General features: G+C 34.1%; 1 protein-coding gene across 2 annotated transcripts in view; it reads left to right on the top strand.

Annotated features, from left to right (window-relative positions):
• LOC135226732 (glutamate receptor ionotropic, kainate 2-like) overlaps positions 1-15,000 on the top strand; it is a 281,279-nt gene that overhangs the window by 202,415 nt on the left and 63,864 nt on the right. For both annotated transcript variants that reach the window (XM_064266449.1, XM_064266443.1), the window contains exon 3: positions 13,872-14,027. In XM_064266449.1, coding sequence (XP_064122519.1) covers positions 13,872-14,027 — 156 coding nt within the window. The remainder of the gene's footprint in view (positions 1-13,871; positions 14,028-15,000) is intronic.

Here is a 15,000-nt window from a genome sequence, read left to right as displayed (position 1 = left end):
TTGGTAAAAAGAACAGAATCAGAAAAAAATAGACGCAGGGGAAAAAGATAAAAGGGGAAACATATCAGAAGAGGAAATAAAGGCAAAATCACTGTAGAGATAAAAGAAGTGGGTTAGGAAGAACGTAGCAAACGAGATGTGGAGACTGATGAAAAGGAATAAAATTAGAACAAAAGAGGGGTAGAGAGAAAAAAAGATAACAGGAAAAAAATATCAGAAGTGAAACAAATGACAAAATTCACTACCCAGATGTCGTAAGTGGATTAGGAAGAAGATGGCAAATGAGATGTGGAGATTTAAGAAAAATAGGATAAAATCAGATAAAAAAAATGGAAGGAAGAAAGATAAAAGGGGAAAATAACAGAAGAATAAAAAAGACAAATGTACTGCCCAGATGTCAATGGGTTAGGAAGAGATAGCAAACGAGATGTGGAGATTGATGAAAGAAAGAAAGACGGAGGTTAAAAGAGATAGCAGGGAAAGTATCAGAGAAGGAAAAAATAAGACAAAATCATTGCAGAGATATAAGAAAGTGGGTTATACGAGGAGAGAAGCGCCTTCGCCATGTCGTCATGAAGCGTAAACATTTGTAAATGCTGAGCAAACTCTCGGGGAACTTGACCTGAGCTGAGGGCGGGATTGAGGCTTTCGTGTCGTAAATAGATGGAGTCTTAATTCGACTCCTTTTGATTCTCTTTGATCTGGATTCAGCTGATCTCGGTTATGGCGTCATTTCGCTCCGGATTATTTCCAGGGAATAAACGCACATAAAACGATTTTCCTTTTGCATGTGTCGGCGTTTTTCGAGAGAGCAATTTCTAAATCCCTAATGGAACTTCTTTTGAAGGATTAAAGGCATTATATGAATCCATTACTGAATCGGACTTCTCAGTTTAGAGCAACAATTAAGAAACAGTTATTCTTTGAAAACATTTGATTAATCTTGTAAAACAATATTTATAAGTGAGCGCTTGACGAGTATATTTATTGGCAGAATTCATTGTATAAATATTACTATGAATAGATCAGGGAAAGTAACCATAATGGTTAATTTGTAATATAGCATACTTCGCAAGGGCATCTGGGATAATGAGGCACCGAAGCATAAAAGATGGATATATAAACAGAATAATTCGAGTTCATGATCTCTTCAAAACAAAATGTCTGTTGGTTTCCGTTTGGACATAGCCGTTAGGCCGATTGAGTAAGTTTTAATTCCTTTCCTTGGTGCACCTTCCTTTCCTAATTTCCTTGAGACTTTAATTTTCAATATTTCAGTTTAAAAGACCGTAGAAATAATATCTTGGTAAAAACATTTGATACTTTTCTTAAATGATTTGTAGTATTGAAAATGAAACATTAACTCCGAGAAATTGATCGTTCAAAATGACTCAAATAAAAAAGCGCCATCATTATTTTTTTTAACGGATTTTGTCCATGCACTGTTTATCTGATAGTAAAAAATTAACTGGTAGAGAACTGTTTCTTAAAAAAAATAGCAGTTGATGAAAATATTGCTATAGAATAAGTTATTTCTCAAAAAATGACATGTTTTGAAAGCGCGGTAAAATTACCATTATCGTACTTAAGAAAAAAATATTTTTCAAATCGAGTTTTCGAATAAGGGAACATAGTTTAGCAACGGGAATGGAAATACTTCCAAAGAGTCATTTCAGGTAATTATACCACTTTACTGTAATTACAGAACTAGATACGAAACAACCTTTTAATAAAGTTAGATAGGCTAAAGTAAAGCACTGTTAGCATCCACGACATAGCTAGCGGCTTGTGTAGTGCAATATATATATATATATATATATATATATATATATATATTTATAAGTGAATAACGAAATGCTTGATAAATGGATAAATAAAGGTATAAGCCACGATGGAGAGTGAAACACTGGAGTAGCTGCAAGATCTTTCGACTCAATATCCAATATTTAGCAGACTGACTGACATATGTGTATGTATATATATACATGTATGTATAAATGTACATATACATACATATATATGTATACATATGTATATATACACATGCCCACACACGCGCATATATATATATATATATATATATATATATATATATATATATATGTAGTGTGTGTGTGTGTGTGTGGATGGATGTATGTATATATACATATATTTATTGTTGTAGCTCACTGATATATTTATCCCCTTGATTGTTTATTCCCCTTCTGCAGATTTTTGTGTGTGTGATAAACGGATACCTTATACCTTATACCATAGCTTGTAGTAAAAAAAAAAAAAAAAAACTCTTGGACACTGCTCCCTTGACATCCTCTCAGGCGGATGCATAGGCCTACAACCCTTGTTTAATCCACTATATTCATCTCTGCTGCTAAGTTGGCATTAGGCCAGCCCGGCCGTTTACCCTATGCCTGCTTGGAAGTGTTATAGGATGATGAAGAGACTTTGAATCCTGGTGTGGACCTCCGGAGTAAGGTCAACCATTGGAGATGTGCTACATTTTCGAATTCTCTATCTGGCTCTATGTTCTGGGATTCCTAAATTCGTTTCTCTGTTTCTGTGTCAGTCTACTGCTTCTTCTGGGGTCAGACTCTAACCATTTTCGTTTACTTGGGGAGTATGCCTACAAACTATCTTGTTGTTGTTGCTGTTATTTTTGCTGTTGTTGTTCTTGTTGGGGGTGTTAGGAAATCCCTATGGAAAAGCCTAAAAAAGTCGGAAAAAGGTGTTTCGCGTCGAGTCAAAAGATACAGGAATTTTTGGATTGGATACTTTAGATTCATTTATTAGAAGGAAATGTAAGAATATAAATAATGTGCATGTTAAACAGTACAAAAAAATTCCTCCTAATAATATATAGCATATTTATTTTAATCTCCGTAGGTGAAACAACACGCTATTTGACCGTAGACTTTAACACGTGGTCTGAGTAAGTTGGAGGTCGGATCACGCCTTGGTACATTCTCTAATTTTACTTTCATTCCACTTACGTGATGATTTGAGTATATGGACTCGAAATGGTCTATACCTTTGGGTTCCCATTAGTGCAAATTTTCCTTTGATAATATTATACGTGTTTTGGCTTCTGTGTGAAGAGTAAATATTCATTTCCTTGATAAGGCAATGGAATAGCAAAATTAATATTCAAATATTTTGATAAATACATGTCTATGAACTTGGAATGTATTCATTCGAGTATTATGCTGATTATAATGGTCAGAGCAAATGCAGCAGACTTTTAATAGGCCATTGCTTTGTAGCGAATTTTTATTTAAATGAGGTCATAAACACATGACTTTTCGTGATACTGACTTTACCTCATTATCGTCTGGCCTGCCTTTCAACGAATATGAAAAGGAATCTCAAACAACTTTTAATTGAAAGATGACAAAAAAATATAAATGACATGAATTTATAATATAACGTAAAATATACTTAATGGCATGCAAAAGCATAATACCAAAGTTAATCTTTTTTCATGGGTTATAATCGTGTAAACATAACATTAATATATTTTGGAAATCATCTAAAGGTCATCAATTACGGCTGGTAAATAAAAAGCAAAAAAAAAAAAAAACATATTACAATATTTCAAAATCCAAGTTCCAGGTCAATGAATGCATATTCAATCGGCCCTCCAAAAAAGATCTTTTTTTTTTACCTTCGAGCTAACCATGATTATATGCAAAAGTCATTAACCATGAACACGAGCTATCTGTTCTTGATTAATTATGCAAATCCCTGAATTTACGCAGATAATATTTTAAAAGCAAATATCAGAATGGCGCCCACCTCAATCCTCCGTGTTCTAGTGACTGACAAGCGGTTGATTTACCTAATGGACTTGATTGATGGAGGCATGCTTCAACTGAGGGAATGGAGACTATAAATAATTTGTTTTAGCGAAATTCTTTTATACGGAATACGTCCAATATATAATATTGATTTATATAACATCCTTAATCGATTCATAGCTTTCCATTGGTTGTCTATCGCTGTATAAGTTGCGGTTAATGAAGCTCGAATACTTTAATGGAATTCTTTCTGACGGAATAATAGTAGAAAATAAAATTATATCTGTTTCAATAACCAATTTTGATAAGTTTTAATTGATTATCGCTAAAAGTAAGTTACTATTAATAAAAGCAGGGCATAAATGCATTATGATTATACATCGTAATACTCAATTTCTTTATATAAAAAAATTTAACGTTTATAATGATATGCTAATTTCGACTTGTTTCATAACAAATGGTAATGACTGTTACATGTTACTGTATAATTAGGAAGTTTTTATTACTAATAGGATGCTTCCCATCTTAACCCGGCTTATTTTTAGGCAAAAAACAAAAAAAAAAAAACATTTACAAGACTTCCCTGATGTGGCAAAATTTCTTTCATTTGTTTTGTAATATATAATCATTGAAGCGAAACGTTACGCAATGTTTGAGTCGACTGTAAGATTGATATTTTGTACTTTTCATTACAATAAGAAACGTTTGAGTTGCAGTAAACGTACGTCAGTAGATTGCTAAGACGAAAAATAGTATAACAGTGAATTAAAAGATGATAAAAACGTCAGCATAAAAAGATTTGGTACAATTTGTACATTCATTTGAATATAAATGTACATCCTTGCAAAGAGACAAAGTCTAGCCTCATTTACATCTTTATATGAACTGCTTCTGTCGTATGAGCACCACGAACTCTTCAATGATTGGTGTATTTGCAAACGTACGTGAATGCAAATAAGCACATTTAGGGGAAAATGTGTGCATTTGAATAAATGCACGGAAATGTTTTAGTGACTATGAAGAGCCTTGGAATCTATATATAAAAAAATTTATGCAAATATTTATCTCTAAACCGGTATGCTTCGATTTTCAGAGATATAGGAAAAACTAGAAATAGGAGGAGCCTATTTTGCTTAGGAATAATTTGTAATGGGGGAATACATTTTTGTCGTTCAAAATGAACCTATGTAAAAGTTGAATATGTAGTAATAATAATATAATAATAATAATAATAATAATAATAATAATAATAATAATATAATAATAATAATAATAATAATAATATGTATATGAGAAAGAAAGAGGCGTAATTGATATGTAACAAGACCTGAAAATAGAAATAAGAATGATATGGGATATGCCAGTAGAAATCGTACCCATAATCAAAGGAAAGATAAGTAGATCCCAAGATCCCTGAAAAGGAACCTGGAAATAGTAAAAGCCGAAGTAGCTCCAGGATTCATGCAGAAGAGTGTGCAACTAGAAACAGCTCACATAGTGAGAAAAGTGATGGATTCCTAAGGAGGCAGGATGCAACTCGGATCCCCACACTATAAATATCACCCAGTCGAATAGGATGACTGAGATAAAAAAAAAAAAAAAATAATGATAGGACTTAAGAATTACTGCAAAAAATCGCTCTTCAAGACCATCTGCCTAAGGTTATCAGAGTTCTCCTTCTATCTGCCTTCCCATACGAATAAACACATACACACACACATAAACAAACAAACTAAGCTCATCTCATGAGACTTTTAAGCTAAGAATTGTACGTTGGTGTATGTACTTTTAGCAAAAAGTTATCACGTATGTGGACACTCATATTTCATATATTTTAATTCAAGTCAACGAATCTATAGTAAAACTGTCCCTTGATTTCTTCATTAAATTCCACCCATAGGATCGTCACTGAGATCATCCAATTGCCTATTAAATCCACTTAACTTGAATATTTTCCAATTATCTCATAACGCTTGGCTATAGTCCTTACTTACCTTACAGACCTTACATCTTGTTCGGGTTGCCCCAGGTCCCTCAGTGTGAGGCACCTCTAATGTCTACCAGAGAGTTGCTAGTACATCTTCCGGTATATTTTGCATCTTCCAATCTTGGATGGTCTGGGATGCAGTTTAGATATTTGTCGAGCTTATTCTTAAACACATCTACGCTCACTCCTGATATATTCCTCAGATGAGCTGGCAACGCATTGAATAGACGCTGCATTATCGATGCTGGTGCGTAGTGGATTAATGTCCTGTGTGCTTTCCTTATTTTTCCTGGTATAGTTTTGGGCACTATTAATCTACCTCTGCTTGCTCTTCTGATATTTTTAGTTCCATGATATTTTCTGCTATTCCTTCTATCTGTTTCCATGCCTGAATTATCATGTAGCGTTCTCTTCTCCTTTCTAGACTATATAATTTTTAAGAATTGTAGTCTTTCCCAGTAGTCTAGGTCCTTAACTTCTTCTATTCTAGCTGTAAAGGACCTTTGTACACTCTCTATTTGTGCAATATCCTTTTGATAGTGTGGGTACCATATCATATTGCAATATTCAAGTGGACTACGAACATATGTTTTATAAAGCATAATCATGTGTTCAGCTTTTGTTCTTGTTTTGAGTGCCGTAACAACATTCCCATTTTTGCTTTACATTTTGCCAACAGAGTTGCTATTTGATCATTGCATAACATGTTCCTATTTCATCATCACACCAAGGTCTTTAACTGCTTCCTTATTTGTGATGGTCTCATTATTAGGTCCCTTATATGCATATAGCTTTCTTTCTCTGTCTCCATAATTTATTGATTCAAATTTATCAGAGTTAAATACCATCCTATTTACCTCTGCCCAATCATATACTTTGTTAAGGTCTCTTTGTAGAGCGTTCCTATCTTCATCCCAAGTAATTTCTCTACTTATTCTTGTGTCATCTGCGAAACTACTCACTACCGAATCCTTAACATTATTGTCAATGTCTTCAATCATAATAACACAGTATTGCAGCTAACACCGTACCTTGCGGCACACCGGATATTACCTTGGCTTCATCCGATTTCTCGTCGTTTGCAATAACTATCTGTTTTCTGTTGTGTAAAAATTCTTTTAACCATCTTCCTACTTTATCCACGATATTGTGTTTTCTAATTTTCTTCGCTAATATATTATGGTCTACTTTATCAAAAGCTTTTGCAAAGTCTAAATAAACCACATCTGTTTCATTTCCGCTTTTCATATTTTTGAATATGTTTTCACGGTGGACTAACAGTTGGGTTTGTGTACTTTTCCGGGTACGAAACCATGTTGTCCTTTATTAAACAAATTATTTTTATTAAATGTTTCATAATATTTTTCTTCATTACCCTTTCATACACTTTCATAATATGTGATGTTAGACTCACAGGCCTATAATTACTTGCCTCTAGTCTTGATCCACTTTGAAAGTAGGGGTAATATATGCTAATTTGTGCTCATCATATATCTTGCCTGTATCTACACTTTGTCTTAATAATATTGCAAGTGGCTTTGCGATAGAATGAACTACTTTCTTTAACAAAATAGCAGGAATTCCATCAGGCCCTGCAGCAGCTCCATTTTTAATTTCATTAATAGCCTGCACAATATCAGCTTCATTAATATCTATGTCAGCTAAATATTCACTAATTTTCATCCCTTACTTCTATATCATTATCTTCATTATCTATTCTAGGGGTGAATTCTCTTTTATATCGTTCTGCCAGTATGTTGCAAATTTCCTTTTTTTCATTCGTTAATCTCCCTTCAATTCTCAGAGGGCCTATTTCTATTCTTCTTTTATTCATCTTCTTCGCATATGAGTATAATAGTTTGGGGTTTTGCTTGATATTTAATAGGGTTTTTTCTTCCAAGTCCCGTTTTTCATTTTCTTTTGATTGTATAATCTTTTGTTCTGCATTTTTCTATCTTACTTTTTTAGTTCTATAACTTTCCATGCTTTTATTTTTTTCTTTTTTTGCAAGACCTTTTTTCCACTTTCTGATTTTCTGGAACAAGATCCTTCTGTCTCTTGGTATGCATGAATGATGTTTACTTTTCTTCTTCGGTATATTTTTTCCACTATTATCTCCAATATATAATATCTCCGTATTTACCCTTATTGTCCTCACTTACGAAAATGTTATCCCAATCTTTGTTTAATTCTTCATTAATTTCTGACCATTTATATTTTTACTGTAGAAGTTGTATTTTCCATATCCTTCCACTTTTTCATTCTTGCTTATCTCTATTTTCACTTGCTTTGGAATGAACTGTTAATTCTAGACATTATGGTCTGAAATACTCGCATTATAAACTATTATTTCTTTAACATAATTCATCTCGTTCACAAATACTAGGTCTAAAGTATTTTCCTTTCTTGTTGGCAGGTGATTTATTTGTTGAATGTTGTTATTCTAGTAGCATATCTAATAGCTTTTCAAATTGCCTCTTATCTTCTGCACTACTATTACTCTCTTTTTTATATGTATAAGTACAACCACAATCTCCTATTCGTTCTTTCCATTCTACGAAAGGAAAGGTTTGAAGTCACCAGATAGGAGAATAGTCCAGTCCTTGTGATTTCTACATATATCATCCAATTTTTTCAATTATTAAGTCAAACTCTTTAGTATTAGGAGGTCTATATATTACTATGTTCATCAATTTTTCAGATTCAAATTCTACCGCTATTAGTTCACATTCTGAGTTACTATATTTCTCATATATTTTTCCGCTTGTTTTTTGTCTTTCCCATATATTGCGGTTCCCCCTTGATTCTATTTTTTCTATCTGATCTATAAGTTTGGAACCCTTTTATTTGATCATCATTCCCAGTCTCTTGGGAATACAGGTTTCACTTATATCATTATATCTATTTTCTTTTCATTTTGGGTTAGTTTCTTCTAAGTACTCTATTTTTCTTTTTGTTTGGTTACTCGTAACTAAACCCTGCGCATTCATCACTATGATGGTTTGCGTGTTTTCTCTTTCATTTAATACTGATAGTAATAAGGATTTTCCCATGTCTCTTTCCTGATGGACTGCAACGTTATATTTTTTTTTCAAATCCTCGGGCATAAAGTTCTTAGTTGTTTTAACCGTTTAAAAAATTGCATGGAAGCAAATAAGCTTTCAACGATTAACTGAACGGACATATTTGATGCTCCTACCATTACTGTTATGAAGTTATTTACTGAAAAGAAGGAGGAAAAAAATGACATTGAATAAAGTTGAAGAATCTAATATAAAATGATGGTTCCAAAGGCTTCAGAGCTTAATTTTTAATAAGAAGCCTTTTAAACTTCAAAGTACCAGATTAACGGAAGCAAATTTGCGTTGACCAAACAGCAATTACGTGATTTCCATAAATAAAAATGAAAGCGATATTACTCTTCAGTGATAATATAATATTAATGGAAACGGTGATAGTGGTGAACAGTACTTCGATTTCAAAGTGTAGATCGCCGATCAAATTCTACGGGTAATGCACTCCTTGTTTGGACTTGCTGTCTTCCAGCCCGGTTTTGTTAACATTCGCCACTGGCTACTATATAAGTAAGCGGAATCAAGTTTCCTCGCACCGAGCCACTAGATGGTACATAACGTCCCTTAGGGACAGGAATTGACGCTTCGACTCTCACTTATATTGCCATCATTATTTGTAGTATGGTTAACCTAATGAAAGGTTAGAGGTCTTTCATAAACAACGGAGGCAAATGACTATACCATTTACTATACTATACTCAGGTAGTGAGTAGAGAATATATATTTCACTCTAAAGTAAAATTTCTATAGATTTAGCATATGAAGTAGAGTCTAAAGTATTACTAGCAATTGAAAAAGAAACCCCAAAAATCACTTTGTATAACGTGTTTAGTTATACAACCTACACATCTCTTGAAAATGGGCCACAGATAGGGCCTGAAAGTACTCGAGTGTGGAGTAAAATAAAATGTAAATACTTATAACTAACCACGTTATACACAGTGATTGTGTGGGTTTCTTTTTCAATCTTCACTTCAGAAGAAAACTGAAAGAAGTTTTTGTTTGGTTCATTACTAGCAATATTACCTCGTTCTTACAAAATCAACCACCCAGTGAAACTTAATTTTGTCTAGTAATGCATTTCCCTAAAGATAAATTTAAGGCAAATGAAAGGTTTATTTTGGAAAAATTGTACTATTGAGAGAGAGAGAGTCGGAGGAATGGGAAATTTGGAGAGGAGAAAAGGGGAAGAAGGAAGAGTTTTGAGGGGAGAGGGGAGAAGAGGAGGAAGGGGCGGAAGAGGTATCTTTTTTGAAGAGGTGGGAAGGAGATGGCGGGGAGAGAGGGGCGGAGAGGAAGGAGAAGAAAGGGGGAGGGAAGGGGGGAGGGTGAGGGAAGGAGAGAGGAGAGGAGGACGGAGATTGTGGAGGGAGAGAGAGGGAGGGGGAGGGAGAGAATGAAGGGAGCAGAGGTGTGGAGGGAGGACGAGAGAGAGAGCGAACTGACGAGGGGAGAGTGAGGAGAGGAAGGGAGAACCGGGAGAAGAGGGAGAGAGGGGGGAGCCCCCGAGATGAGTGAGGTAGAATAGCTGGGAGGAGAGGGAGAAGAAGAGGATGAGAGGAGTGATGAGCGTGAGAGATAGAGAGAGAGTGTAGAGGAAGAGAGTAAGAGATGGAAAGAGGAGAGAACGGAGAGAGAGAGAGAGGAGAGGAGACTCGGGGGGATGAGCGAGGAGAGACGAGAAAGAGGGCAAAGACGAGAGAACGGCGAGAGAGAGTAGGAGATGGAGAGGGCAGAGGCTCGTCCGGAGATGAGAGAGAGAGAGAGAGAGAGAGAGAGAGAGAGGCTTAAATACATACCATATCACCTACTGTTTGGCAAACGTCTTGAACAAAGAAAAAAATGACATTGCATCCAAACAGATAAAATCAAGGTAAGCAAACTAAGACCAAACGATCTCTCTCTCTCTCTCTCTGCTACGCAATCTTTGCTGGAAAACCTCTACCTGCCTGTTTACAGAACAGTTCAAACACGAGTAACCAGTCCGTAAAGATTATGTATGGGGTGAGGGTTGAAACAAAGGGACCTGACTCCCAATCTTTTCCATTCATTCTTTCCCTGAAGACTATCAAATGCTCTGTGTCCTTTTACGACGGGGGTTACCAAGAGCCTCTGGTGCCTTGGGGCGTTGTCTAAGTCGATGCTAAATGGGAGGATGGCAGAACGCGCTCTGCTCTGACGGAGGGAAAGGGGAAATATGTATTTCTTATTTCTGAAGTTGGGACTTCAAAGAAGTTGAGGGTAGGTTTCCTACACCGACAGAGTAACTTCATTAGTTCAGTTGACCTTTTCGACATAGAACATATATAAAGATAAAAGAAGTTCCATTGTTTCTTGGCCACCGAAAAGGAAAATTCACATAAAACAGAGATAGGCACTTATGGGAAAACTGTAACTTTTTATTTATTCCCTCCAGATTCTTGTCTTCTTATGAAATCAACATCTTAAAAAATATACATTCTTGTGTTCATTTCAGCCTTTGTTAATAATGATTCTCTGTGATTTCAATTATTCTCGGTAGTACTTCATTTTGTCAAACACATCTACCTTTTTTAATCAATTGGTATTGATCTAAACTTTACTTCGCTACCTTTTTATGTTTTTTTCTTCTCTGATGCCTCATAGATTAAGAAAATATGAAGAAATGTAATAGAATACTATACCTTTCTTGTATCTTTACAAAGAAAAAAAAACAGTTTATGAATCTGATGATATTGACAGCCTAATTGGTTACTTAGAGTCTGATTCGGTCTGGAGAATTTGAAGCGCACACACATTTACACACACACACACACACACACACACACACACACATATATATATATATATGGGGATACAATCCACAATGAAGTAAATCCTCTTGTCGTTTGAAATATATATTACTTGTACAGGATTAAAGCTTTCGACCATCAACTGTGGTCTTGTTCACTTTAGTGAACAAGACCACAGTTGATGGTCGAAAGCTTTAATCCTGTACAAGTAATATATATTTCAAACGACAAGAGGATTTACTTCATTGTGGATTGTATCCCCATTTACTTAGAGGTACGACATAGTACCTGGCTTCTGCATATATATATATATATATATATATATATATATATATATATATATATATATACATATATATATATATATATATATGTATATATATATATATAACATATATATATATATGTATATATATATATGTATATATATATATATATATATATATATATATATATATATATATATATATATATATGCATATACGCACGCAGACACACACACTTTACACAGACACACACACACACACACATATATACATATATATATGTATATATTCATATATATATATATATATATATATATATGTGTGTGTGTGTGTGTGTGTGTATATGTATGTATATATATATATATATATATATATATTATATATATATATATATATATCCCTGTTCTTAAGTGCGTACGGCACTAACGCTAGAGACCTAAAACTATCCGGAACAGTTATGTTTACAGACGACATCACTCTGTCTTTAATTTCTGATAGCTACGAAAGGATACTTTCTAATATAAAAGGAAGGAAAAATGTCAAGAAAAAAATGCCGTAAGCTTTCAGTGGAAGATAAGAGCCGAGACGTCTCAATCGAGCCTTTATAATTAGAAACAGTTTACTCAGACCACTAGATGAAACCACTTGACTCACAGAAAGTGCTCAGAAGGACTCGTCCTTGAATAGGAAAGGATGCGGCCTGAACTAGCTTCGTCCTTTTCTGTTTTGTATTTCGTTTAAAGAATTACGAAATAAACAACTAAAAAATGTGCCGAAGTTTCTTCGGTACAATCGAGTTTTCTGTATGAGCCGCGGCCCAAGAAGCTTTTGGACACGGCCTCGTGGTGACTTGTCCTATAGCACGATTAGGGCTAAATTTAATCTTAAATAATATACAAACTACTGAGGCTAGAGGGCTGCAATTTAGTATGTTTGATGACTGGAGGTTGGATAATCTACCCACCAATTTGCAGCCGTCTAGCCCCACTAGTTTCTAAGATCTGAGGGCGGACAGACAAAGCGCGGACGTTCTAACAATTGTTTTCATTTACAAAAAAAAAAAAAAAGATTGTAGAGCTATTACTGATATTTATATGAAATGCCTTATTAACTTGTTGTCTTTTAAAGGATAATTGACACTAGTATCAGCATCATTATCATCCTAATCATTGCTTCCATCACCGCGCGATGTTAGGGACCACCCTGATATTCTGGTCCCCCGCAGAACATCGGATTTCTTTCTTCAGCGATGCCCCTTGTTGCTATATAAAATTAATAATATTTTCAAAATTTAACTGCTACTGAATCTGCACCATCCTCGCAAATTTTATATTCCCTTGACTGTTTTCTTAAACATTGCCATTCCTCCTATTATAGAATACAGAAAATCAAATATTTAAAAGTTAAAAATACCGAGAGAAACATTATATTCACTTGTGATTATATAAGCCATTATTTGGTTATGTAAATTTGTGTAATATAGACAACTTCCTTTCATATAAAGGTAAAATGATTTATGAAAATATTTTCATTTCAATTCACTTGGCCTTTATCTCAGTACCTGTTAATTGATATGTGTACACGACCTATTTTTATCTTAGATATTTCAGTTCTTAAAACCGTCGATAGAAACCAGAGCTGCACTATAATAATGCTTGTGTTTTTATAAAGATTGATTCTAGTAAGTTAATAAAACTTTTATTTTCTGAACCAAACCCGTGTTCCAATAGTGGGCTTTTTATGCCTAAATTTTATTCTAAATTCTTTCATACAGTTTTCACTTTTGTTCCCTGTAATCTCTTGATATAAAAGAAAAAGTTCAAAAGACGAAATGTAAATTTTCTTATGCCAAATCATCAGACTGAATTCCTAAGATCGACTCTTATCTACATATCCTTTGATGACTTTTTTTCCGGTCTCTGCTTCCAGGTTACGAACCAGTTTTGTCAGTAACCCGTGAAATCTTTTCTCATGCATTCCAGGTGGCCTTTTTGACAAGGGGGACATCAAACAAGAGGTCGCCTTCCGGTATGCTGTCGACAGGGTGAACCACGAAAAAATCCTCGGGACCAGAACGAAACTACGGACAATCATTGAAAAGATCCCGCCCTTCGATTCCTTCTTGGCTTCCAAGAGAGGTAAATATCTTCTTAATATTAGTTTGTGAATGATCCCCCTTCTGGATTCAAGGAGAGTAGATATTTTCTTGATATTAGTAAGTGAATGATTCCCCTTTTAGCTTCCAATAGAGGTAATTATCTTCTTGATATTAGTAAGTGAATGATTCCCCTTTTAGCTTCCAATAGAGGTAATTATCTTCTTGATATTAGTAAGTGAATGATTCCCCTTTTAGCTTCCCAGAGAGGTAAACATCTTCTTGATATTAGTTAGTGAATGATTCCCCTTCTGGCTTCCAGGAGAGCAAATATTTTCTTAATATTAGTAAGTGAATGATTTCCCTTCTGGCTTCCAAGAGAGTTAAATATCCTCTTGACATTAGTAAGTGAATGAGTCCACTTTTGGCGTATAAGAGAGATAAATATCCTTGATATTGGTGACTGAACGATTCTTTTGGCTTTCAAGAACAGTAAAAATGTTTATGGTACTGGTATATTAGTGATTCCTTAAAAAAAAAAGTGGTAAATAAATTGATATTTGGGGCGAAACAAATTCTTTCTGTGTTCTAAGAGAGGTATACATACATTATATATCTATATAAATATTATATATATTATATATAATATAGATAATATTATATAAATATACATATATATATATATATATATATATATATAATATATATATATTCTATATATATATATATATAAAGTATGTATACCCTATGTTAGAACACACACACACACATACACACATATATATATATATATATATATATATATATATATATATATATATATATATATATATATATGTGTGTGTGTGTGTGTGTGTGTGTGTGTGTGTGTGTGTGTGTGTGTGTGTGTATGGTGTCTGAACAGTTCCCTTTCAACTTCTTCCTCAAAAGATCACTCCGTATTCCATACAAACTATTTACCTTCTTACATCCTACCATCCTCGTACGTTAAAATATTTCCTTTTTTATTTCTTAAT

This window comes from Macrobrachium nipponense, chromosome 20, assembly GCF_015104395.2.
Source record: "Macrobrachium nipponense isolate FS-2020 chromosome 20, ASM1510439v2, whole genome shotgun sequence".
Taxonomy (NCBI): domain Eukaryota; kingdom Metazoa; phylum Arthropoda; class Malacostraca; order Decapoda; family Palaemonidae; genus Macrobrachium; species Macrobrachium nipponense.
Note: the sequence above shows the minus strand (reverse complement) of the source record. Positions and strands in the feature narration are given on the sequence as shown.